Below are 27,790 nucleotides of genomic sequence, written 5' to 3'. Positions count from 1 at the left end.
CCGTTATCCTTCCATCTCAGCCTCCAAGACGCTGCTGGGATTATGGGCATAAACTACTGGTGCCTGGCTTATGATCCAATCTCTATAACATCAACTTTTCTGTCAAGTATGCTAACACTGACCTTCACATCCAGTAAGAACATGAGAGATTTGGAAAAATATAGGAAGTTGCAGATCCAATCCAGAAGATGGCACTGTCATCTCGAGAGATGACAGAAACACAGGGATGACAACAAGTGCTGCGGGAGCATTCTGCGGCTGTCCCAAGCCTGGTCCTGGGGGAGGGTGCAATCACTGACCCCATGCCAGGTCCCCCAGACAGAACGGGGCCTTATGAACCTCCTCCTCTGCCTCTCACCAACCTGTCCCTTCCTTCTACTTCACTTTTTCTCTGCTCCTACAGGCACACGTATCATTGTGTAAATGATTCCCATGTACAGATACGTACTGCATGGAACACCAGAGAGAGAGACTTAGTGAATGGAAGGGCCGCCATCAGCCAGTGGATTTTAAATACATCATTCCTACAAAAAGCAAAGAGAAAAGAATTAAAAAGAGGTGCTTTCCTTCTCCCAAAGGACAATCATCAGATCTACTGAAAACCAGGCAGTAAATAGTATCTCAGCAAACTACAAATGTAACCTTTTTTTTTTTTTTGCCAGTCCTGGGGCTTGGACTCAGGGTCTGAGCACTGGTTCTGGCTTCTTTTTGCTCAAGGCTAGCACTCTACCACAGCACCACTTCTGGCTTTTTCTGTGTATGTGGTGCTAGGAATCGAACCCAGGACTTCATGCATGCAATGCAAGCATTCCACCTCTAAGCCACATTCCCAGCCCCATGACCTTTTCTTCTTATTTTGTTTTGTTTTTGCTACTCTTGGGGCTTGAACTCAGGGGCCTGGGTACTGTCCTTGAGCTCTTTTTGCTCAAGGCTAGCACTCTGCCACTTGAACCATAGCGCCACTTCTGGCTTTTTCTGTGTATGTGGTGCTGAGGAATAGAACCCAAGGCTTCATGCATGCTAGGCAAGCACTCTACCACTAGGCCAAACTCCTAAGACAGTAGTTTTTGTCACCAGAAAAGGCCTGGGGCTAGGGTCCCAAAGGCCTCTCCAGTATACAATGTAATGCTGTGAATACAGAAACATGCACTGAAGCTCTAGTCCTGACAAGACAGAGATGTTCCTCACGGAATGCGCCCTGGAAGGCCACACAAGCCACATGAGCAAGAGCAAGGTGACTGGTCTACGGAAACAGCAGACTCCAGTCTGCAGGCCAGTGTAGGAGGGCAAAGAGGTGGTATGGGGCCAGGTGGCAGGAAGCCATGGGCTCCTGACCCCCACCCCCAACTTTCTCTGAAGCAACCACCCCCCCTCCCCAGGTACCAGAATCAACTGCTGGGCTATCGGGCAGGGAATTCCTCTTCCCATCCCACCTCCTCCTTGGATGAACCCAAGGGACACACAAGGCCACTGAGAATGTGGATACTTAGAAGACTTGAGGGACAGCCCTAAGCGCCCGGAGCATGTGCTCTCAGATCCTGGGATCCTGGCAAACCACATCAGTGAGACAAACAAATCTATGGAACAGACTCATTCCACCCTCCTAGCTTAATATGAGAGCCAGCAGCTGAATTGGTAGGAAAGGATACACTGTTTAGTATCTGCCCTGAGGAAGTGTCTACTTGAACATTTAAAGCAAATAAAGGGGGTTTCTACTTCCTACACATACAAAGGGGGACTCCAGGGCATCTCCAATCCAGATATGAAGTGCACATTCTGTGATCCTGGAGGAGCAAGGGCGATCAAGAAAGGACTAAATTCAGATAGCTCTGACTCCATTACAATAGAAAACTTTCATTCAGCACATTAACAACTGGGGGTGGGGGGAAGAACTGCAATGCTCAAGACAGACAAGGGATTGAGGCCCAGAATATGAAAGAGACTTGTGCAAAGCAACTAGGAAAAAAGACTGAGAACTCAACAAGAAAATACACAAAGAATATGAAGAAGCCCAAAAGGTTGGCAAGTCCCTGATATGAAACCCACATCACTAACGTGCAGAGGGACAAGGTGCTGGCTTCACCCACCCAACTGGCCGACACTGAGACATCAGTACTGGTGTGTGACACTTCTACACGCTGGGGAGCAGCCACACAGCCCATCAGCAGCACTTCTGAAACAGTGACAGCAGGCCATGAGCAGCGTGCCTCCTCCTGTTCCTCAGAGGACAGAGGCCTCGGGGATCTCAGAGGCAGGAGAGGGGGGTGTGTACGTAGCGTCACCAAAGAATCACAAGTGATGCATGGGGGGGGGCAGACCATGACATGCTGGGGAACAGTTAGAAATGAGTCCGCTGGACTCATTGGTACACAGCCATGTGGCTGGCTGGCAAAAGGAATCCTGCTGTGAATAATGTACAAATCTAGCTAACCAATGTCCTAGAAATGTATGCAACTTACCAACAAATATTCCCCACACCAATACACAAATAACTATACATCACATTTGAGTGGCTGGTAGGAGTAGGAGAGGGACAAGAAGTGAAGTGCTTGCACAGCAGGAACACATAATGAGAGCACACCCCAAACTGACACATGGGGGCTTCCGGGCCACTTCCCCGGCATTTTCTTGTTCTAGCGACCACCCACTTGAGGGTTGAAATGGAAGTGCAAGCCAGGGCAGCCTGTCAAGACTGGATAGGATGAGATTCATGCAGAGTGCAGAACCTTCACTTGTGAGTCCACAATTACAACATCGACAGGGACAGCGCTCGATGGAGGGGCTGGAATACTGCTCCCACAGGAAGACTGCAGTCTGTCTTAACCTCAGGACCCTCTTGTGAAACTGGGAACACCCCGCTCAGCAAACTGCTGGAACACTAGCCAGCCTAACCAGCACGGTGTGCCTGACGGCACAGACTGTCTCCACAATGTATGTTGGCAAAGCTTTTGCCCTTCTTCCTGGTCATGAGCAGCTCTATGTCTGAAATGTGGCCAGCAGCGTGGAGTCGCGTGCTTTTATGTCACTTCCATTTCCAACCTCACAGAACGGGCTATAAGACTAGAAAAGCATAGGGAGGGTGTCAATCTCTGAGGGTGTCTCTCTGTAGGTAAACGATACATTAACAGGGTGAAATCTGACTTACACAAAGCAAGTCAGCCTCGCTTAATCAGAGATGTAAGCCTTCTCGCAATTTTAGACTCGTGAACCAGTGGTGATGACTTCGGCCTCCACGAGTGTGCGCGTGGCTGGGGAGCTATGTGAGAGGCATCTCGGGTTTGCATAGCACCCTCACTCAAAGCCTTTTCCTAAGGGGTCGCATACCTAAGGACTTGAGACACTGGAGGAAAGGAAGGCAGAGCAATGACTGTCCCAGGTGTGAGGCTGAGGAACAAGAGGCACAGGAAGCTGCGAGGAGATGGCAAGTCACAAAATTCACACTTGTGACTTCTCTAATAAAGGCAAAAGGAACATTTTATTTAAAACTTGGCAACCTTCCTGGCCTGCCTTTGGATGACTCTTTCTTGCATGGTAATAGGAGTCTGATGACCCAGCTCAAATGGGGTGATGTGGAGCTTGACCCTTCTTCTGGTGGTGTCAAGGTGACGACCACAGAGTACTGGCTAGATCCAGATTCTAGCCCAAGGCATGTCCTTTAGGCGACAGAGGTCGCCATTCTCCCCACTCCAGAGAGAGATGAATGTGGGTGGGCTTCATTACTGTGTGGCTCCAATTGGTACATACTCTAAAACCACACTCAAACACCATCACTATGCGGCCCGTGGACCTTCCACTACAACAGATATTTGATATGATTTTCATGTTGTCAGTCACTGGGGAGGGGACAGAACTTGAGCCTATACAGCTGCTTTTCTCAAGAACCAAGCACAGGAAGTCAAAGGCTCAAGGGTTTTGGAACAAAGACCCAGAGCCGGGCAGATGGGCTTTGAAGAGGTTTTCTGAAGAGCTAAACATCTGGAGGCCAACAGAGAAAAGACCCAGGCAGGCTGTGAGCCCACGCCTACAGTGCCAGGTGGCTCCCTATGTTTGTACTCAGCCAGTGGGCATCATCACTGAGCTTGTCGGGACACGCAGCCCTGAAAGGTACCAAGAGCTGACTCTGAGACCTGGATGATGGGGGTGTCTGCCATGGAAGCACTTTGCTTATGTATCCGATTGCTCGCAAACAACCGAAGCATTCAGAGTTGCTTCTTAACACAAAACATAGGAATGAACAACATCAAGCAGGCAAAGCCAATCTCCCTGGACCACTCCTGCACTGGACAGCTGCCCTGGTGTCTCAGGAAAGATGCCTTCAAAGACAGCAAAGCCACTTACTGCTACCTCCTCCCAGGGGCAGAGTCCAGCACAAGGTCAGTCACACAAATCTGAATACATGCTCAGAGAAGTCACTGTTACCTTTGTTTCCGAAGGATGTGAATCCAGATGATCCCGGAAAGGAAGAAGAAAAAGGCCATAGAGATGTATAATTTGGGGAGAGGGATTTCCCCTGCTGAGAGGTAGCTGTCAGGATTCTTCTCCGTGATCTCGATCTGAAACCAACACAAAATTAACTTCTACTTTTGAGGAACAGGTCTCTTAGCCACTTCTCCAAAGGTTAGGAGAGTGAGGAGGAGCAGAGAATACCACACTTGATTGCAAGGGTTGACATGGAAACATGCCCCAAATGTCTCCAGTTTCTTATTTATAAATCCTCTGCTTAAGTACCCTGCCCCCATTTTCTCCTAATGAAGTGTAATAAATGAAACACTCCATGGTAAAGTACTCACTTATTTTGTGCAAAGCCCTGGGTTTGAGCCTCAGCAAAAAAACCCCACAAAAAAACAAACAAACAAAAACAACCAACAGGGCTGGGAATATGGCCTAGTGGTAAAGTGCTCGCCTCGTATATATGAAGCCCTGGGTTCAATTCCTCAGCACCACATAAACAGAAAAAGCCAGAACTGGCACTGTGGCTCAAGTGGTAGAGTGCTAGCCTTGAGCAAAAAGAAGCCAGGGGCAGTGCTCAGGCCCTGAGTTCAAGCCCCAGGACTGGCAAAAAAAAAAAAAAAAACAACCCAAAAAACAACCAACAAGGAGAGACAAACAATTACTTCTTGTGTATATGTGCCAGTCCTGGGGCTTGAACTCAGGGCCTGGGCACTGTCCCTGAGCTTTTTTGCTAGCCAGGCTAGCATTCTACCATTTAAGCCATAGCTCCACTGTTTTTTTTTAGTTTATTGGAGATTAGTCATAGACTTTCCTGCTCGTGCTGGCTTTGAACCAGGATCTTCAGATCTCAGCCAGACACTGGTGTCCAGCTCAGAACTACTCTTATAGAGAAAGAGATGTGCTGTATTTTGCAGGGCCTGTCCCCAGGTGAAGGTACTCACATCCAAGCTGAATGAAAACATGTCACTCGCGTGCGAGTCACTGCTTGCGCACTTATGGAAGTAAAGACTGTAGAGGCCTTCTTGCTCATCAGTGCTGATGTTAAAGAAAAACTGAAAGTGAAAAAGAAAACATTATGGACGTCAATGGGTAGCAGAAAATAGACCACTTAGTCAAATTCTCCCAAAGAAGAGCCGAGTGGCGTCTTCTTTCCTGGTACTTTGTAAGGCTGGAGGAGCTCAGTCTACAGTCCCACTTGCACCCCTGCTTTCCCACGTCTGCTGAAGGGGAGGATTTCTGCACCAGTCTTCAAGGGCAACCCAGACACATTTACCTCTTCCTCCCAGCTCACACGGTATTTTGCTTTTTGGGTAAAGAACATTCTTTTAAAAAGAAAAGAGGCTTGTCTTATTTTTGAAAGGAATCGGTATATCCGCATCAAAACCTATGACTTAGGGTTGGGGATATGGCCTAGTGGCAAGAGCGCTTGCCTCGTATACTTGAAGCCCTGGGTTCGATTCCCCAGCACCACATATACAGAAAATGGCCAGAAGTGGAGCTGTGACTCAAGTGGTAGAGTGCTAGCCTTGAGCAAAAAGAAGGGACAGTGCTCAGGCCCTGAGTCCAAGGCCCAGGACTGGCAAAAAAAAAAAAAAAAAAACAAAAAAAACAAAAAACAAAAAACCTATGACTTAGCCAAGTGCCACTGGCTCATCCTAGCTACTCAAGAGGCTGAGATCTGAGGATCACAGTTCGAAGCCAACCTAGACAGAAAAGGCCGTGAGACTCATCTCCAATATACCACTCAGAAAAAGCCTTAAGTGGTGCTGTGGCTCCAGTGGTAGAACGTTATTAGTCTTGAGCACAAAGAGGCTCAGGGACAGAGCCCAGGTCCTGAGTTCAAGGCCCACAACTGGTCAAAAACAAAAACAAAAAAAACTCCACAAAATTTGTAACTTAATAAAAAAAGTTGTATTTTCTATATTTTTTTCTTCTTTGGCCTGGAGTTGGGAGTGGGTATTCATGCTTTCATTTTTTAAAATTTATTTTATTTTATTTTTTGGCCATTCCTGGGCCTCGGACTCAGGGCCTGAGCACTGTCCCTGGCTTCTCTTTGCTCAAGGCTAGCACTCTGCCACTTGAGCCACAGCGCCACTTCTGGCCGTTTTCCATATATGTGGAACTGGGGAATCGAACCCAGGGCCTCATGTATACAAGGCAAGCACTCTTGCCACTAGGCCATATCCCCAGCCCCATGCTTTTATTTTTTTGACAGTAGATATGAATTATATAAAGGGGTTTCACTGTGATGTCTACACACACTTACCTCCCCATTTATATCATCCTGCCCTCAAATGAAATTCAATGCAAGACAAAATGTGCACCCTGGGGCTGGGAATGAGTCCAAGGCCCAGGACTGGCCAAAAACAAACAAACAAACAAATAAATAAATAAATAAGGTCAAAATGTGTACCCTTCCCCAAGAATATGACTCATCCCTTGGTCTTCTGTGTGGGGGTGGGGTTGCCAGTACTGGGACTTGAACTCTGGCCCGGGTGCTGACCCTTAGCTTTTCACTCAAAGCTGGTGCTCTTCCACTTGAGCCAGATCTCTACCTTGGGCTTGGCTGGTTAAGAGATTCATGAACTTTCCTGCCCAGGTAGGCTTCAAACCATAATCCTCAATAGCTAGGATCCTGAGTAGCTATGATGGTAGGAATGAGCTACCGGCACCCAGCTTGCCTTTGGTCAATTCTACAAACGTATTACTATCACAAACAAAAAGCAATCTGCCCTAAGTATACTGCTTGGGGTTACAGGCTTATACTTAATTCACTGGAACAGAAGCAAGGCAACGGTTATAATAGCATTTTTCATGGGAGGGCACTAGAGGACCTATGAGTCTCTGAGCTGCTTAGCCCTGCTGTTTCTTGTACCAGATGATTATAAAGGTGATTATTTACAATTAAATTCAGTATAAGTATTATACATTCTGTTCTCCAAGTTAAGAATGAAAAAAAGAGACTTCAAGGTAAGAAAATTAAAGAAACAAAAAATAAGAAACACCCAGTCAAGACCATTAACCTGTTAGGCCATGTCACAAACTCATGACAGTAAATGTTTGCGCATGCCCTTCGTCCACTCAGGCAGGCAGAAAAAGCAGCTTTCAGAAAACACGAATTTGGGGGCTAAGCCTGTGGACCACACCTGTAAGCAATCCCCCCAGGAGGATCTTGAGTTAAAGGGCAGCCTGCGCTACATGAGACCCTACCCCAAAAAATCAAGAGAAGAAAAAGAACAAGTCTTTCCCACAGCACACTGGGAGGAGAAAGCACTAAGAAGGCACGGAACCGAGAGAAGTGAGCTGAATTTAAAACAGGGCACTCAAGGGAGGAGGCTCTGTTGACAAGATGCCATCTGGCAACGTCTGAAGGATTCTGAGAGACCAGCACAGAGCCAGAGCTGAGCAAGACCCAATCTTTTCAGGAGGCTAAAGTGGTGCTTGTGGCGCTGGAGTGAGCAAGCCGGGGCCAGGCCATGTGGGCCCCGGAGGACAGTGTCTGTGCTGGCTCAGACAGGAAGCCACTCACAAATCAGAAGCAAATATGCGCCCTGCTAGCACTCAGCCGCCATCAGCTGCTCCACCAGCCGAGAGAGGAGTGGTGCTCACTGAACCGGGAGGACACAAAAACAATGTCCAGTGCAAGGAATTAAGACTTGGTTGTGCAAGACATCGTGGGATGTGCAGTGGGGGGAGGTGGGGAGGGCGAAGAGCATCTCAACAAAGTGAGTTCTGTGGGTCATGCATTTATTACAACTGACCAAGTTCCACATACATTAAGATCTGTGCATTCCTCTGTAAGCAAATCATACTTCCAGTAATGAGACTGCTAAGAGGCAGTTGTTCTTATGAGCTGAGAGTAAAATGTAATTTATATGTATTTGTATACATGTTACAAAGCACTTTTACTTAAAAACTGAGTCATAGCACGTGATCAGACAGGGCTCCTCCTTTCATTATTGAGTTTTAGGTCATCAGTGAGGTGCAGAAACTGAAGTGTCCAAAGTCCGGGCTCAGGCTGGAGTGTGGCCTAGTGGTAGAGTGCTTGCTTAGCATGCATGAAGCCCTGGGTTCAATTCCTTAGTACCACATAAACAGAAAAGGCCAGAAGTAGCACTGTGGCTCAAGTTGTTCTAGTCTTGAGCAAAAGAAGCTCAGGGACAGTGCCCAAGTCCTGAGTTCAAGCCCCAGGACTGGCAAAAAAACAAAGTCCCGGCTCCTGAGCATCTCTGAGGCCAGTCCAAAACCCAGCCTGGATACAGCCGTGGCCAGACCGTGGGCACATTAGTGACCATGCCAGCAGGGCCTGGAGGCCACTTCTCAGTCTCAGAGAACTCTCCAACATGTGGCACTGCCCTCAGCCCACCAACTGCCCTTTCCGTGCACAATCCCACGCTTCCATTCACACTAAATGGAGGCTGCATGGACGGGAGAGGCACAAAGAGCCACCGGAGTCTGGAACTCTTCACTTATGCTCACTGTAGTCAGTCCGAGACTTCTGATTGGGTACATGTGTGGTAATAATGTCCACTGCATTCGTTTGTTACAAAGAGCACTACTGTCTTCAAATGAGCAACATGCAATGTGTCTACGCTATTACTCCTATGCTCAAAATGCCTTTAAAAATCCTATTGTAACTGAGTGCTGGTGGCTTACGCCCGTGATCCTAGCTACTCAGAAGGATGAGATCTGAAGACTGCAGTTCATAGCCAGCCCAGAAAGGAAAATTCCCATGTTATCTCCAGTTAACCACTCAAAAACCAGAAGTGGACCTGTGGCTCAAAATGGTAGAGTGCTAGCCTTGAGCAAAAGAGCTCAGGGACCGTGCCCAGGACATGAGTTCAAGCCCTACAATCCACAAAAAAGCAACCACAAAATCCTATGGTACTTTGAGGAAAGACATACCTGAAATGAAACTGCTCCATTGCTGTTATGAATTGGAAAGGATTTCTCTCCTGGTGGCTAAAAAGACACAACAATCAGTTTCAAGACGGTAGTGGCAGAAAAAAGCAAACTTATCAAAATAAGACCATTTCAAAAGGCTTATTTTCCTATTTGAGGATTATTTAATAGCACTGTGTCCAGCCCACTTATCTATGTAATCTACACTGACCACACTCATCCCCGCTGTCACTCTCCCATCCTGCCTTTCCCTGAACTTAAATATTTCAACACATCTCCCTGCTCTGTTTTCACAGATGCACATCAAATGCTGGACCAAATTCACCCTCATTCACTCTCTCCACCAACCCTTCTCCCTGCTTATAGCCCCACACAGAGCCTTTTACTCTTTTTTAAAAAAATTATACCAAGGGATTTATTTCACCACGGTATTTCACATGTGCACATTTTAATCGGAACAGCCTCTCTGTTGTTCTCTTTCCTGCTCCCCCATCCCTTCTTCATTTCAATTTCAGCAAAGCAATGTCTTTTTTATTTTTTTTTGCCAGTCCTGGGCCTTGGACTCAGGGCCTGAGTACTGTCCCTGGCTTCTTTTGGCTCAAGGCCAGCACTCTACCACTTGAGCCACAGCGCCACTTCTGGCCATTTTCTGTATATGTGGGGAATTGAACCCAGGGCCACTAGGCCATATCCCGAGCCCATCTCTATCTTTATATACTTGGGTTTGAACATGTGCTTGCTAAGCAGTGCTTGCTCTACAACTCGAGCCATGCTTCTAGCCTAGCTTTTTGCTAGTTAATTGGAAACAGAATTTCACAGACTTTTCTTTCCAAGCTGGTTCAAACCAGATCCTCAGATCTGTCTCCTGAGTAACTAAGATTGCAAGTGTGAGCCAGCAACACCAGGCCATCTCTGCTATTTCTAGCACCACTTCTCTGTACAAGCTTTTCTCTTCTTTTCCCTTCCACTCCCCCGCATGGCCTCTGCTAGTCCAGATCCTCACACGTCACCCACGGCGGTCTTTCCCAGTCCCTGACATGCTCTTCTCCAAGTTCACCTGCACAAGATGGACACCTTGTTTCCTGCATGTCCATGCCGTTGTCTGACCCTATATCATCTAAGGGCGCCCCCCCCCCCCCAACAGGCCTGCACATCATGCATTTCCCTCATCTAATCTTTATTTAGGCCCATTTTTCTTCTCCTCCCTTGTCTTCCTCGTCCCCAGTCTCCAAGCTTGGCCCTGATGACAGCTCCTCCAGAGGCTCCCCTCGCTGGCATGGCTTCCCTTCCCTCGCTACCTGACCTCTAGCATGTATGGGCTGTGCAATCTAGCACTCTTTATTTGTGTGTGAAAACACGGCCTTTAGTCATCAAAAGTTAACAACAAGTACATATTAAAAAAAGCAAGGCAAGACCTTTTGCAAGCTTCCCAAAAGAATGTCTGTTGCAACAAACTGGAAATAAAAGAAGTATTTCACAGTAACAAATACAAAAGGACTACAAGAAAGCATCAGATTCTCTTAGAACTAGAGTATATGTGTCTGGCATTCAGGATGTCAATGGTGTCTCCTTAGGCAGAGGACAACAACTTGTAGATCAGGCAGGTAAGTACATGCATGCACACACGTACATGCACGTATAAAGACATGTATACACATATGTATATACGTAAATACATGTGCACACACAGAAGAGCTGAACACAGTAGTGACTAAGTTCCTACCTTTGAATCCACTGTACTTCTTTCAGACTTTATACCATCTACAAACAAGAGATTGAAAAAGTATTATTGTAGGGTTTGCTCATATATACAGTATCATTTTATGAGGTTCCCACTCAGCTACCAAATAAATGAATACCAAATAACTGAAACAAGTCTTGTGGACTGCCACCTCCTCAGGTCCAATTGTAATTTTTGAGCTGTAGAAGCCGCAAAGTGATGTGTTAGGTGACAAATGTTATCAAAGCAGTGATAACAGTCAGATGGGGAGCTTGCTGCTGAATAATCCAGTATAAGTTATTACAGGAGATGTCACATGGAACACACTCCTTATTTTCTAAGAAATCATGGTTGAAGACAGTAAGGTTTGCCAGAAAGGAAACCCACCACATGGTTCAGGCAGAAAGGAATTTATTGGGGGGAAAGCAAACTGCCAGCCCACACAAGACGGAGGCATGGGGAGACATAGGGGAAGGAAGAAGGGAAAAAGAGAGCAAAGAGATAGAGAGAGTAAGAGAGAAAAGGAAAGAGAGCAGGGACTCGTGTTGAGCCAGATTATATAGGGAAAGGTGGGAGACACGGCCAGGTGGATTGGATGTGACCTCAGAGAAGGAGATAACTGCCTCCAGGTGTGCCAGTTACCTAAGTAATATGGGTACTGGGCGCAAAAAGGTGGGGGGCATCTGCATGGAGCCCTCCTGGGGGTGGACCTTACAAAGACTTGCTTACACACATGGAAAAATAAACAAGTTATATTAACGTAGTGTGGGGATTTACTTTGGGTGGTACTGGGGTTTAAATTCAAGGCTTCCTGCTTGCTATGCAGGCTCTCTACCACTAAGCCATACCCCAACCCATAATGTACGCTTTTTCCCAGTCAATAACTACTTTTAACTCAGGGCCCCCAACTTGCTAGGCTGATGCTCTTATCACTTCAGTCATCACTAGCCATACTTTTGCTATTTTCTGTTTGTTGTACTAGTATTGGGGCTTGAACTTAGGGCTTCACACTCTTGCTTAGCTTTTTTTTTTTTTGCCCAGGGTCTTGGACTCAGGGCCCGAGCACTGTCCCTGGCTTCACTCTGCCACTTGAGCCACAGCGCCCCTTCTGGCCGTTTTTTCTGTATATGTGGTGCTGGGGAATTGAACCCAGGACCTCATGTATACGAGGCAGGCACTCTTGCCACTAGGCCATATCCCCAGCCTCCTTGCTTAGCTTTTTTTTTTTTTTTTTTTTTTTTGCTCAAGGCTAAAAGTGCTCTACTAATCAAGCCACAGCCCCATTTCAGCTTTTTGGGTGGTTAATTGGAGATCACAGTCTCATGGACTCTTCTGCCTGGGCTGATTTTTTCCAATCTCAGTTCTGAGCCTCCTGAGTAGCTAGGATCAAAGGCCTGAACCATTGGAACTGAGCTTGATGGTTATTTTTGAGATAAATTCTCACAAACTTTCCTGACTGGGATAGCCTTAAATAATTTTTATCGACCTTATATAACTCTATCTATCTATCTATCTATCTATCTATCTATCTATCTATCTGTCTGTCTATCTTGGTGGTACTAAGGTTTGAACTCAGGGCGTTAAGGTTGTTAGGTATGCCCTCTACCACTTGAGGCATATCCCCAGTCATAAAACTTTAAGAAAATACGCAGAATTGGCTAGGCTATAAGAAAATGAATAGCACTTTGTGTTTTTGATAGGAGAAGGGAATTCCAGGAAGGAATTTCAGAATCGGTGTCAATATTTTCAAAAGTATTCATACCCTGTGAACCAGAAATTCCAATTCTGGTGACCCATCCTATGGGAAGTTTCACACACGCAAATATTTCCACACCTCAAGAACAGTGTGGACAGCAAACGTGTTTCCTTAGGGGAAAGAGTGAGCAAGTGACAGAATCTACTTAACAGGACTTTCAATAGGTATGAGGTATAGCAAATCAACAGGCAAGCACAAAAAATTATAGGCCTAATTATGAATCTTAAAAAGCAAATGTTCTAAACGCAAGAAACAAGTTTAGTAAGGAATCATAAATGACCCCATTCTAACAATGGAAATAAGGACAGATGACTGTTCTTTTTCCACGTCTTCAGATTTTCCCCTTTTCCTCTGGTGGCTTTGTATTTATGCTAAGCTCTACAATGAGACAGTGCTAAGACAATACTAGGTCATGTTTGTTCTTGCTGCGAAGCAAACCTTCGACAGAGCGGCTTGGTGAGAATTAAATGCTAGTTTGCCCTTAAGTTTTACCTGGTCCTTTCTGAGTTTGGCCGCCTGCTGTAACAGGTTTGACGTGAGGCTCCTGGACTTTCTTATCATTTCTGAGGATAATCTTTGGAAACTGGGTTCCAGCTTCGGGTGGAGATTTGACTTTTACTCTGTATGCAAACAAAATGGAAGGGTGAGCGTTCAAGCAGGGCTTCTGGTCGTTTGGTAAGTGCAGCAGGCTGGGGATCGTGTGAAGCTCGAACTTGCCCCCTGGGCTGTTCTCCTGACACCCTACAGTAGAGGTTCTGCTAGCCACATTGTATAGATGCTGAGATGGGGCACAGAAGGCTAAGAACTAGCCCGCGTGCTGGCAATGCAGCTCAGTGGTACAGCACTCACCTAGCATGCATGAGACCCTGAGTTCAATCCCCAGTTCTCCATCCTGCTCCCTCAATAAAAGAACTTGCCTGAGGACTTCCAGCTAGGAAGCAGCTGCATGAAGGTGCTGATTTCTTCTAAAGCCTTAGTATCCCTAATGTGCTCAACTGGTGCAAAGGGAAGGGGAACAAGAAGCAGAAACCACGAAGACATTAAAGTTAGGTTAGGAGTTGTGAGGGGCTAATATCCATTCTTTTTTTTTGCCAGTCCTGGGGCTTGAACTCAAGGCCTGAACACTGTCCCTGAGCTTCTTGTGCTCAAGGCTAGCACTCTGCCACTTGAGCCACAGTGCTACTTCTGGCTGTTTTCTATATATGTGGTGCTGGGGAATTGAACACAGGCTTCATGTATACGAGGCAAGCACTCTTGCCACTAGGCCATATGTCCAGCCCACTAATATCCATTCTATCTCCCCTTTTGTTAACTCCTTCCACCCCAGCAGGTCCTGGGGTAGTTTGTATGCCTGAGTACACACACAGTGTCAGTGCCACCTGACTGGGAGACATGTTCCCTCTCATTTCTCCCACAGTGCTGATAGGGGACACCTGTGAGGAAGGAGCAGCTGCTTGAAGACAGTAGAGCAGAGGTGGAAAGCACTGGATTCCTAACCTCAGCAAGCCGGGGCAGGTCTGCCCCTCAGCCAGTCACATCTGGAGTCTTGAGGTGTGAGGACAGCAGAACAGAGGTGAAAGCACTAGACTCCTAATGTCAGCAAGCTGCGGCAGGCCTGCCCCTCACCCCAGAGGTCACATCTGGAATCTCGAGGGGAGGCCTCCTCTGTCCTCACTACTTCAGCCCGGCTAGCTCAAGTCCTAATGGATGGAGGAGCCATCAGACTCATGTTCTTAGATGAGAACACAAGCAATCATGGAGAATGTTTGTCCTATTAGGCCTATGACTTTTGTTGTTTTGTTTTCAAAGAAGCTTCCTCGTTATTTTTCCAATCTCCGATCAGGCTCCTCTTAATTTTGCCTGCTCTGGGCTGTGAGTGATTGACCTTGGAAGCAACTCTGAGCATACTGTTTCTAGCTTGAAACTGTTTGAAGGCATCCTCAGAAACTATATGTGAGGGACCACACGCACTGCTAGTGCCAGGTGGAAATGAGCCGAACTCAAGAACACAAAGTCCCATAATTCATCTCATTTCAAAAGTTTGTGGTTTCTTTTTAGTTCAAAAGTTTAAAAAAGACCAAAATGCCAGAAATCCTTACAATCCTTTTCTTTTTTTTTTGGCTGGGGATCTTACAAAGTGCCCCATGCATGCTAAGCAGGTATCTACCACTGAGCCCCACCCTCAGGCCTCCCCAACATGATAGATACCATGGCTATGAGGTAGGTAAGACAGAGTCCTCAGATCTCATGCAGACATGAAAGGAAGAAATTATTATCTGGATCCAAGCCTGTCTTACCTGTCTCTGTCAACGTTAGAGTTTTACTAGTATTGGGCTTGTATTCAAGGCCTTTTCACTCAAGGCTGACACATTACCACTTAAGCCATAACTCCACTTCTGGCTTTTTGCTGGTTAATTGGAGATAAGAGTTTCTAGAATTTATCTGCCCAAGTGAGCTTTGAACTTCAACCCTCAGATCCCAATCTCCTGAGTAGCCAGGACTACAGGCATGAGTCACTGGTACCCAGCTTCTGTTGATATATTCTCTGTCAATAACGAACATAGCTTCCTGAATGCAGTGTGCTCTTCTACATCACTCTGCCTTTGAACAGACCACGCCCTCTGCTGGCAATGCCCTTTCCTTCTTCCTCCATCTGGTAAAAGCCGAGCCGCCAGAAGCTGCTTGGGCCAACAAGGACCTGGAGTCTTCCCTTCCCCAGCACAGTTATAGGGTCTCTTCCCTTCCATCCCTCTCCTTTGCTGTGACCATTTTCACTGCTCCTCTGTCTCCCACTAACTTGCAAACTCCCAGAGGCCTTGTCTCTCTCCTGGTGTGTCACCACCAGTACTGAGTTCCAGCAGACACAGTAGTGCACTGGCAGACACCCAGAGAATGTGAGTGGGAGACTAAATGCTCCCTAGCTGTACTCTAGGGTGGAAGGAAGGAATTTGGAATTACTTACTCACTTCTGGAGATGTCTAGGATTACAAGGGCAACAGAAACAGATTGTTTCCTTAAAATACAGTAGTCCGCATCTTCATCCTGAGGAGGAAGAGTCAATTGTATTTCACCCTGTTCATTTGTACAAGAACAAGGCAGAAATTTTGGGGAACAAAGCATACAGAGGGACTGGAAAATGCCTGCATCAAAGCAGACACCACCCGGAGGAAGTGGACCTTCAGGCAAGCGAGGGCTCTTCCCAGTGTCCTGGGCTTTCATAAAGTTGGTGGGCAGGCTGCCACTAAACACTTACCAAATAAGAAGAAAAGCCGTCATTCTTTGTCCGGTCAAGGCTGAAGCCAATTCCCTAAGGGAGAGGGTTACAGAGAAGTAAGCACCACACCTGTGCAGCCTTTCTTATTCTTTGGGCCTGGTTTCTTCCCAGTTTCCTTAGCCTTTATTTTGTAAGAATGCAATAGCTATTCAACTTAGGGCTGGGGGAAATGGTTCAGTCTTGGAGCACTAGGTTTGGTCCCTAGTACTGCAAGAAAACAAAGAATTGCAACTGTTAAAACGAACAGATGCTTACTGTGCATTTTGGTCCTCACAAGTTTTAACTCTCCATATTCTGATACTTCACATTTAATCCTGGAGAGGGCGAATGTCGTGGCCCATGCCTATAATCTTTCCTATTCTGGTGGCTGAGACAGCCTAGGCAGGAAAACCCTTGAGACTCTTACCTCCAAATTAACTAAAAATAGCCAGTAATAGAGCTGTGGCTCACACGGTAGAGTGCCAGCCTTGAGAAAAAAAAAAAAAAGCTTAGGGACAGCATCCAGGCTATGAGTTCAAGCCTCTGGACTAGCGCCAAAATAAATAAATAAATAAATAAACAAACAAATAAATAAATAAATAAGATGTAGGGTATACCTTTGCCCTCAACTACAATAGCTACAATAGTAACCACTTCCATCCCACCACCCCAGCCCCCAGATGGGGACTTAGGCTACATACATCAGTATCCTTGTCTGTGGCTTTTTCAGGCTCATTCACGGAGAGGCTGCTGATGTTAACCACCATGTACCCATCTTTGAAGAATCCAAAGGTGTTCAGATGAACTTTATGCCTCACATCGTCCTACAGAGATTTGTTGTGGTAGAATTAGCAACATGGAAAAGTAAATTTTGGATGATTTTAACCTAATCATTCATTTGCCTGGAAAACTAGTCACCAGTTTCCATGCGCTCATGGTATACATATGGCTGCAGCACCTTATCTTTCTTCTTCAGGAAGTCCTAAAACGTAGATATTGTGCAGAAGACAATACCCAGGGGATGCAAAGCCCTCCAGCACAGGTGTATGGGAATGGGGCAGACTGCTGCCCAGCTAGCATGTGAACTACAAGCAGAATGAAGCACATTTTAGTCACCAGTGTGTCCTCCCTCACAGTACAATGCCTACTATGCTCCTGGGTAGGGAGAAAATGAAGAGACCAATGTCACTTCAAGAACACAGATTTCTTCAGTGTGTACATGCCTGCTCCTTCCCCTACAGAAGGAAGGGGAGTCCACTTTCTAACCTATAATTCCATTTTTTTTCTAAAGTTCATTTGTACCTAAAAATGACATGATGTATGATGGGTTACACAGACCAAATCTCATAAAGAAAGAATGACAGGAACTACGGGGGCCAGCTGTTGGGGATTATTATGGCCTTGGGAAGGCTGCCCTTCCACCAGCTTTGGGACAATGGAAGTCCCTCCCACCTTCTGGCCTCCACCTCTTGGGAGGTGAACACGTGCGTGCCACCATGATGGGGTTGTCCCGCCCACAAAGGGAAGTTTCGTGATGTCACTTGATGAACGTGATCCTTAGCCTATGACTGGCCCTTTGGCCAGCCCCCTTTCTTTCCCGCCATTACTTCTATATAAGTGCCCTTCCATATTAAAGTCTTTGAGACGCTTCCCACCACCGCAGCGTGTCCCTGATGCATTCCTTTTCGCCTCCGCCCTTGGTAACATGTGAGGGGACTGGGGGGAGGGGAGGCTTCAGCAACCTTTCCTCAACTTAGCGCTTGCCCATGTGAGCACGCCTTTGGCCTTCCGCTGGCGGAGGGCCAGGCTGAGTGCTCTTTCATAGAGTTTGTGGTTACCATTCTCCCCGTGGGGGGAGAAAGGGGTTGTCCAGACCCCAACACCAGCGGCTCACCAAGGGGGTGAATCTAGGAGAGGAATCTGAGGATTGCAGTTCAAAGCCAGTTTGAGCAAGAAAGTCTGTGAGATTCTTATCTCCAATTAACCACCACCAAAAACAATAACAGTAACAACAACAAACCAGAAGTGGAGCAGTAGCTCAAGTGGTAGAGTAACAACCTTAAGAAAGGTCAGGGAGGGGCTGGGAATATGGCCTAGTGGCAAGAGTGCTTGCCTCGTATACATGAGGCCCTGGGTTCGATTCCTCAGCACCACATATACAGAAAATGGCCAGAAGTGGTGCTGTGGCTCAAGTGGCAGAGTGTTAGCCTTGAGCAAAAAAGAAGCCAGGGACAGTGCACTAGCAAGTCCTAAGTCCTGCTGGAACTGCAGCCGTGGGCACATACCCACCCTGCCTGACTCCTCAGTGCGGGACCAAGTCAACACACTCCAGCCCAGGACAGTGAGGGAACAGCAAACACTTCGAAACCCGCCCTCCTTAGTGTGACAGCACAGGTTGAGGTATCTGCCTAAATTGCGCCACCCTTAATAAGTGTGCAGCCTCACCATGTTAGGAGTAATTATTTCTACATCTGGAATCTGGAATCTCCTGGTGTCAGAGGTCGTCTAACGCAAACGTGAAAGGCCTGTGAAGTGAGGCTGTCCATCATCTTTAGCTGTAAGGACAGCCACATAGCCCACCTCCCAGGCAGAGCTGCAGTGCACTTCATGGCCTCTGGGGTGGCCTTTCCAGCCCCTCCCCCACGCCAGCAGCACAACCTCCCAGGGTGAGCTGGAGCGCCAGGCTCCAATCCCCCTCCCTGCCTGGGTCTGAGTCCTTTGTCCATTTGTCCTCCACAACTGCTGAAAATCCGAGGCTCTGGGCCCAAGTTCCTGCATGGCTTCAGGGAGGCCTTAGCTGGCCCTAGCTTACTTCACTTCAACCCTCATTCCTTGTGCTGACCCCTGGGAGCTTCCCTTCTTTTCTAAGGGATGCTAGATTTGAACTTCTCAGAGGATGAAGGCCCCAGAAGGAAGCCCACACTCCCGCAGAGAACAAGGACATAAGAGTCATCTGCTAGACAGAGATGGAGCAGCAAAATGGAAAAGACTAGAGCAGGAAGGCTCCTACCCTGCCTTTTTTTTCCCCTGACAATTTCCCCAGTGCAAGGAAAGGAATTCAACTACACAGCGCCGGCACGGTTGGCACACTCCAGACCACTCTGGCAGAGCCCCCGGCTGAGCAGAACAGGGTGACGGAGAGGGAAGGAAGGCGACCAGACATGACCCCTGGCGCCTGCGACCACATGCACGAGCCGCAGGCAGGATGCACTCGCCTGCACTGATGCAATGCCGGGCTGGGAGGCAGGATGGCGGGGTCGGGACAAGTCCTTAGACTAAGAGGCTTTGCAGGCTCCGGAAGAAGGCTGAGCTCAGGCTTCTGGAGGCTCTGGATGACCTTCCCAGTGGGGCACGGTGTGTTCACATCGTGGAAAGACATGGAGTTGTACACTCACAATGAATGATTTTCAACCAAATGGAAGTTTTAAGAGTATGCTCCTAACTTGCGGAGCACACAGGTACTTTGTAGTAGAATGGAGACCTGGCAAGCGCTTTTTGGACTCAGTGTGGTGCAATGTGTGTTTTGGAGTGACTCTGCTGTTTGTGGTTTTGCGGTGGTGGATGCCACCGGGTCCCACCACTGAGCCATACCCCATCTCAGTGTTACCTTGCAGTTGCTTTTTCACAGAAACATTCAGCCCTCTATTTCTGATGGCTTCTTAGGGCCTCTATTTCTTATGTCACTTCATCTGATGACACTGTGCTATTAAAAACAAGGTTTTGCTAATTTTAGAGTCTAGTTTTCTGCACTTTCCAAGCATTGTGCTATGTACCATGGGTTTTCCCGGTGGTTTCTAATCCTCACTTAGCCCGGCTGAGATGAGAGTCAGGAGCAGAGGAAATGATGACCCAAGGCCAAAGCATGTAATAGGGAAGTGGGATCCCAACAGTCAGGCAACAGTTCCGTACTGCTATCTCCTAAAGTACCCCCTGAGGCTTACACAGTGACACCTGTTTCAAAAACAAAACCAAGCCAGGTGCTGGAATCCTAGCTACTCAGGAGGTTGAGGTCTGAGAATCACAGTTCAAAGCCATTCTATAGTTTTACAGACTAGGAACCCGGTTCAGGGAGGCAAAATGAGCTTAAAAACCACCACAGGTAGCAGAATTGGTACTCACACTCAGGTGCAAAATCCTGCTTTGAAAAACTTCTCAAGCTTTCTACAACCAAATCAGTAGCATGTCTTGCTTTGAACTTGAAGCGGAAGCCATCAACTCCTGGCATATTTTTTTCTCTCTGTACTTCCCCCTGAACCCACACTCAGCTACCAGACATCCTGTCACTTCCTCTATCAAGGCTTCAGCATATATGTCTGATAAGGGCTTAAAAAATCACAACAGCACAGTAAGCTGCTTATCAAGTAGAATGAGCCCGCCAGCTCACTCAGGAGAAATCAAGGTCAAACAAACAAGAGCTAGAGTACAGGACTGAAAAGAATCAGCCTGAAACTCTCTAATGGCCAGTCTTCACTGGCATGTTTGACTGAGGCCCTGGATTCAATTCTTGGCACTGAAACTCAACAAACAAAACAATTAAATACAGTACAGACCCTAGAAACATATTCACAGGGTTGAAAGTAGAAACATTGGACTGGGAATGTGGCTTAGCAGTAGAGTGCTTGCCTAGCATGCATGAAACCCTGGGTTTGATTCCTCAGCATCACAGTAACAGAAAAAACCAGAAGTGACGCTATGGTTCAAGTGGTACAGTGCTAGCCTTGAGCAAAAGGAAGCTCTGAGTTCAAGTCCCAGGGCTGGCAACAAAAAAAGAAAGAAAGAAGAAACATTGATTTTTCCGGGCTTTCCTTACAGACATGTTATCTGAAAGCAGTGGGAAAACTGTTGGCCCTAACACAATCAAAATCTTGTAAGATTTAACTGAAACAAATGAGCACACATTATTAGTCTGATTATGATGAAGCACTGTCAATTATAATGAGAGAAAATTAACCACCAGGATATTCTGCGCTACTTCAAATTATTCTTAAGTTTGCACTTATTTTCTGTTAGGTCCTCTCCCTGAGGGCTACATGCAGATGCCCCCACCTCATTAAGTCTCCACCCAGTTACCTGGGTAACCAGCAGACCTGGAGGCAGTTACCTCCTCTTTCCCTGAGGTCACCTCCTAATCCACCTGGCCACACCCCTTGCCCCTGCCCTAAATAAAGCAGGGCTGGGTGGGGGTCGCACTCTCTCTCTCTCTCCCTCTTCTCTCCGGCCATGGATCACCTTGGCCACAGGCCAGCAGTTCGGTAATAAACGTTCTCTCCTGCCTGAATACCGCGTGGCGTTCTCCTTTACCGGCTACCTACTTTAAAAACCTAACATATTCAACAAACTATTTTTAAAGTTAGAACACATTTCAAAAGCTAGGCATGAGGGGCTGGGGATATAGCCTAGTGGCAAGAGTGCCTGCCTCGGATACACGAGGCCCTAGGTTCGGTTCCCCAGCACCACATACACAGAAAACGGCCAGAAGCGGCGCTGTGGCTCAAGTGGCGGAGTGCTAGCCTTGAGCAAAAGGAAGCCAGGGACAGTGCTCAGGCCCTGAGTCCAAGGCCCAGGACTGGCCAAAAAAAAAAAAAAAGAAAAAAAAAAAAAAAGCTAGGCATGATATTAACCCTCTTATTGTCCCAGCACTCAGGAGGCTGAGTCTAGGGGAGCATGAATTTAATACCAGCCTGAGCTACATGTCAAGATCTTATTTGAAAAATAAGAACAACAAAAATAAAGCTGAATGTCCTAGCTCATACCTGTGAACTTAGATACTCAGAAGGATCTTGGTCTGAGGCTAGCCTGGACAAAATCTTGAGACCCTATTCAAAAAATAACTAAAGCACAAAAGGGCTTTGGGATGTAGCTGAGGGGGAAGAGCAGCTGCCTAGCAGGCTTGAGGCCATGAATTCAAACCTCAGTACCACCAAAAAAAAAATCATTTTTCAGACTACCAAAATTCTTTTTTTGTTTTGTTTTGCTGGTCCTAGGGCATGAACTCAGGGCGCCTCTTTGTGCTCAAGGCTAGTGCTCTACCACCTGAGCTACAGTGCCACTTCTCCAGCCCAAACTCGTAACAACAATGTATAATATACTTTAAAAAATGCTTAGAAGGTATCCTCTACTGTATCTCAGGTGTCCTATTATCTCCAATAAAATTCCAAACAGTCGGATGTAGAGTTCTTACTCAAGAGGTAGAGCATCAGCCTGGGGAAAAAAAGCCAGCCTGGGCAGGAAATGCCATGAGATTCTTACCTCCAATAAACTACTCAGAAGAAGCCCCAAGTAGTACTATGGCTCAAGTGGTAGAATGCTAACTTTGGGCAAAAAGAAGCTCAGGGACAATGCCCAGGCCCAGAGGTCTAGCACCAGGACTGGCCAAAATAAATAAATAATAAAATAAAATATAGACACGTGTAACTATATGTATATATGTATGCATGTATGTATTTAGTCTATATATATTCTAGGTGTATGTATGTGTATATATATGTGCATATTTGTACACACACACACACACAGATGCATAGATGGCTAGAAATAGGTGGGTAGACTGAACCCAGGACCTCATATATGCTAGACAGGTGCTCTGCCACAAAACTACTTCAACACAAAAGTTTTTTTGTGTGTGTGCCAGTCTTAGGGCTCGAACTCAACACCAGGCACTGTCCCTGAGCTGTGTTACGCTGCGTTTCAGTCATGGGGAGAGAGGAAGGCAAAATGCTGGTGATGAAGTGAACCTAGGTGAGAGGATGGCACATCCAAGGCCAGAGAAAATGAATAAAAGATACTGTTACTACTATACTGTACAAAAACATCACACTGTATCATATGTGCTTCTAAACTTGACAGAATTGTGTCATAGTACACTGACACCTGCCTCCTGCATTTCCAGCAACAGTGTATTCTTTGAAGACTCAGTCTGTATTGATACATCACATGCTCATACAACTATATAGCAAATCACAAATGGAAAGGGGTCATATAACAATAACCCACCTGGGCACGATGGTGCATGCCTGTAATCCCAGTACTCAGGAGGCTGAGACAGGAAGACCAGCCTAGGATTCCTAAGAGGACCTTATCTCAAAGACCCCAAACACTACTGAATCTAACAGCAAAGCTAGAGGGGAAAGGAAAACACGTAGAATGTATCTGAATGTGTAAGAAAATGTGTAAGAAGAAAAAAAAACATTAAAAATCACTCAACTGCTAAAGATGTTTTCTAAAAACTATTACTCAGAAACACAGTCATAACTAGGCATTGGTGGCTCAAGCCTGTAATCCTAGCTACTCAGGAGGCTGAAATTTGAGGACTGAGGTTTAAAGCCAGACCAGACAGGAAAGTCCACAAGACTATTCTCTCCAATAAACTACTCAGAAAACTGGGCACTGTAGCTCAAGTAGCAGTAGAGTGCTAGCCTTGGGCAAAAGAAGCTCAGGGACAGAGTTCAAGCCCAGAGTTCAAGCCCCACAACCAACCAAATTTTACTTAATTACTTACTTATTTATTTTTGCCAGTCCTGATGGACTCAGGGCCTGAGCACTGTCCCTGGCTTCTTTTTGCTCAAGGCTAGCACTCTGCCACTTGAGCCACAGCGCCACTTCTGACCGTTTTCTATATATATGGTGCTGAGGAATCGAACCTAGGACTTCATGTATATGAGGCAAGCACTCATGCCACTAGGCCATATTCCCAGCCCCCCAAACTTTTTTAAAGCAAAAAACAAAAACAAACCACTTAGAGACTGCAATAAGAAATAGCATAATTAGCTGGCTCACACCTGTAATCTAAGCTATTGAGGAGGCTGAGAACTGAAAATCATGGTTTGAAGATAGTCGAGGTAGCAAAGTCCATGAGACTCTTACCTCTAATTAACCACCAGAAAATCAGAAGTTATGCTGTGGCGCAAAGTGGTATAGTGCTAGTCTTGAGTGGAAGAGCTCTGGGACAGCACCCAGGCCCTGAGTTCAAGCCCCATGGCCAACAAAAAAGAAATAACATGATTAGAGCTCAGTATACTTAATGAAAAAAAGTATTCAACAACTGGGCATCAACAGAAGCCAATCAGGGCACCGGTGGCTCATGCCTGTAATCCTAGCTACTAAGGAGGCTGAGATCTGAGAATCGTGGTTCAAAGCCAGCCCAGGCAGGAAAATCTGTGAGACTCTTATCTCTAACCACCAGAAAACAGCAAGTGGCACTGTGGCTCAAGTGGTAGAGTGCTAGCCTTGAGCTGAAGAGCTCAGGGGCAGCGCCCAGGCCCAGAGTTCAAGCCCTAGGACCGACACCCCTTCCCCCCCCCCCAAAAAAAAATCCCGTATCACCAAACAGAAAGACACTAGGCTCATATTGTGGCCTGAATCATGAAGAACCTGCCTAATAGGTGTGCTGTCCAAACCTCAATACCACCAGACCAGAAAAAAAAAGTAATAAAAAGACATATACCACAACCTAGAAATAGCTGTGTTGAAAGAATCAACTATGAACATGATCAATTGGAACTGAGTCCAATTACCAACTTACAGAGTAAGTGAAAGAAATGAACATATTAAATGACAACACTAGATACAGAATGTGTAGCCTGGCAATGGATTAGGATGACATTTAGATCCTAGTTTTCTTTAATTAAATCCATTTATGATTAATGAACATTTGAACCTGATTTGACATTAAAAGATATTCAGGACTTTTTGCTATAATGGTTTTTGACCCTATTTTTAAAAAACGACCTGTGTGTGTGTGTGTGTACACGTGCTCACACATGCACATACATGTGTGCACTGGTATTGGGTCTTAAACTCAAGGCTGGAGCAGAGCACTTTTTGCTCAAGAATGGCACTCTAACACGAGTCACACCTCCACTTCAGGTTTTTTGGTAGTTATTTGGAGATAAGAGTCTCACAGACTTACTTGCCCAGGCTGGCTCCACACAGAAATCCTCAGAACTCAGCCTTTTGAGTAGCTAAGATTACAGATAGGTATGAGCCAGTGGTGGCCAGCATCAGTTCCTGGCATGTACTGAAATATTTACAGATGAAATGATATGATGCCCTTGATTTGCTCTAAAATAATATGGGAAGGCAATGACAAATACTGCCAACACTTTGCGGAATAGTGAACTCTTCTTAGTTGCTAGTGAATATAAAATGGTAAGCACTTCAGGAAATAAGTTAAATTTTCTTTAAAAAGTTATATAGAGGGGCTGGGAACATGGCCTAGTGGTAGAGTGCTCGCCTAGCATGCATGATGCCCTGGGTTCGACTCCTCAGCACCACATACACAGAAAAGGCCAGAAGGGGCACTGTGGCTCAAGTAGTAGAGGACTGGCAAAAAAAAAAAAAAAAAAAAAAGCTGTGCTGGAGGCATGACTCATATGGTAGAGCAAGCAAAAGGTTATATAAAGTTATATAGAGGCCAGGCATGGTACCCACTTGCAATACAAGCTACATGGGAAACAGAAGTACAAGGATTTGTTTCAAGACAGGCCTGGGCAAAAGTGCAAGACTGTGAGAAAGAAATTAAAGCAAAAATGTGGCTTAAGCCTAGCAGAATTGTGGCTCAAACTACCAAAGAAGAAGTTAAATGTAAGTCTACAATATGGCCCAGGAATTCCAAGCCACTCCTAGGTATAATCCAAAAGAAATGAAAACACCTATCTCCTGTAAGATTTGCTTAAAGTGGGTAATGCTGGCTCACCCCTGTAATCCTAGTTACTCAGGAGGTTGAGACCTGAGGATCGACGTTTGATGCCAGCCTAGGCAGAAGTGAATGATTGTTATCTCCAATTAACCACCAAAAAAAACAGACGTGGAGCTGTGCCTCAAGTGGTTGAGTACTATTCTTGAGCAGAAAAAGCTAAGAGGAAGCACTCAGATCCTGAGTTCAAGCCCCAGTCACCGCCACCCCCCCCCCCCCGCCACAAGTTATATGTAAATCTAGATTCTACATTCTTTAAACTCTAACAAAATACAGTGTTTCATGGTTGAAGCAATATGTTTTTACAAGACAAATTTTGCAAAGTCCTACAAACTTCTGGAGAGAAAAAAAGGCATATTATGAATAGGTGTGTTATATGATGCATTTTCTACTTCCTACATACACATTGACCTGTTCTAGTAACCTGAACTAACGACGGTACTTGTCAGCTTTAGAGGACTTTAAAATGAACTATAAAGGTAGACGTATATGATTATTCTAGGCCTAGTAGGCATTTCAGACTTCCAGTGCCAGCGCATGGTGGGGCGGGGAGCAAAGCTGGTAACGGGGGGGGGGGTGGGAGCTGGGAGAGCAGGGGAGGGTCGGCGGCGAGGAACCTAGGGAAGGCGTCGCATCTGCGCGCGGCGCGCCCAGTCCCGGCACCCCACAAGGCTGACCCGACCCCCGGGAGAGCTACGGCGGCCAGGGGCTAGAGACTGTTCCCACGCTGAGCGGCCTCGCGGGACCCAAGCGGCCGTCGACTAGGGGAGGACCAAGTCTCGGTATCCGCCCCTCGGCCGGGCCTCCGCCCCCCCACCCCGCCCCCACCCCGGCCGGGCCTCCGCCCTCCCAGCCTCCGATCCCCGGCCGGGCCCTGCACGGCCTTCACCGCGGGGCCTGGCCCTGCCTGGCCTTACCTTGAGTGCCAGGTGATGGACGCGGCCCAGACCGGGCTCGGTCAGCAACTGGAATAGTCCCAGCATCGGCAGCAGTCGGAAACCTGCGACCAGCCGAAGACAGCGAGAGCCCCAAGGGCCCAGAAGCGCCGGGGCGGCCATGTTTGTTCCAGCATCGCCAGCTGCTTCCTCTCCCGCCCACTTCCGGGGTTACAGGGCAGCATCCGCCGGAAGCGCCCTGTAGGGGCGGGGCCGCCCGCCGGGCAGACGCCGCGCGGTTTTCCTAAGGCGCGTTGTGGTCCTGTGACCGCGGGGTCCGGGCCGGGTACCCCGCCCCCCCGAAGCCTCACCGCCGGGCCTTTCGGCTGCCCGCTCGACTCGAGCGGACTCTGGTTGATCCAGGCGGGGGGGCCGCCCAGTGGAAAGCCCATGTCAGTTTCCGCCACCACGGTGGCCGAGCGGGACCATCCGGAGCCTCAGCCCCAGCGCGCCGAGCCCCGTGAGAGGCCCTGGCCCCGGGGGGGAAGGGGGGAGGAGGGGCAGGGGCCTGGCCGGTTGGCTGGGTGCGCTGTGACTTGTCGTAGGTTCCCTTGGTGTTTTTGTTTTGCTTTGTTTTCATTTTTATCCCCCAGGCCCTTCTCGCTCAAATCTCAGGCGAAAGAGTTACAGTAGTAGGAGTTTTTGAGGCCTTTTGTAGCATTCGGTTCCGGGAACAAACTGGTGTGGGAGGTAGGTGTCACTCTCCCCATTTCGCAGGTAAGCCGACCGAGGCCACGAGAAAGTCAAGCGTGTGTATCCAGGCTTAATGGAAACTTTTAAACCACGGTATTACATTGCCTCCTGCTAATGATCCCACCAGTACAGACCCGAGTCTTAATATTTATTCTATGTTTTGTTTTGTTCTGTTCCAATAATGGGGCTTGAACTCAGGGCCTTACACTCTTGCTTGGCTTTTTCACCCACGGCCGGCACTCTGCTACTTGAGCCACACCTCCACTTTCAGCTTTTTGCTGGTTAATTGGAGATGTGAGTCTCATGGAATTGGTATGCTCAGGGGGCTTTGAACCTCTATCCTCAGAGATCTGAGGTCCTAGGATTACAGTCACGAGCTACTAAA

At 47.1% G+C, this 27,790-nt stretch overlaps 1 protein-coding gene across 2 annotated transcripts in view; it reads right to left on the bottom strand.

The window, feature by feature from the left end:
- Gpr107 (G protein-coupled receptor 107) overlaps positions 1–26,869 on the bottom strand; it is a 51,784-nt gene extending 24,915 nt beyond the window's left edge. Inside the window, exons 1-10 of one of the 2 annotated variants that reach the window (XM_048344959.1) lie at positions 26,695–26,869; positions 16,785–16,907; positions 16,084–16,137; positions 15,793–15,872; positions 13,323–13,450; positions 11,078–11,115; positions 9,358–9,414; positions 5,394–5,504; positions 4,420–4,553; positions 449–524 (exon numbers count right to left, since the gene is read on the bottom strand). In XM_048344959.1, coding sequence (XP_048200916.1) covers positions 449–524; positions 4,420–4,553; positions 5,394–5,504; positions 9,358–9,414; positions 11,078–11,115; positions 13,323–13,450; positions 15,793–15,872; positions 16,084–16,137; positions 16,785–16,907; positions 26,695–26,835 — 942 coding nt within the window. In that variant the 5' untranslated portion in view covers positions 26,836–26,869. Of the gene's footprint in view, positions 1–448; positions 525–4,419; positions 4,554–5,393; positions 5,505–9,357; positions 9,415–11,077; positions 11,116–13,322; positions 13,451–15,792; positions 15,873–16,083; positions 16,138–16,784; positions 16,908–26,694 lie in introns of those variants that run through there. The other variant, XM_048344967.1, reaches the window with a different exon arrangement.
- Positions 26,870–27,790: the final 921 nt, after the last annotated feature.

This window comes from Perognathus longimembris, chromosome 1 (genome assembly GCF_023159225.1).
Source record: "Perognathus longimembris pacificus isolate PPM17 chromosome 1, ASM2315922v1, whole genome shotgun sequence".
Taxonomy (NCBI): domain Eukaryota; kingdom Metazoa; phylum Chordata; class Mammalia; order Rodentia; family Heteromyidae; genus Perognathus; species Perognathus longimembris.
Note: the sequence above shows the minus strand (reverse complement) of the source record. Positions and strands in the feature narration are given on the sequence as shown.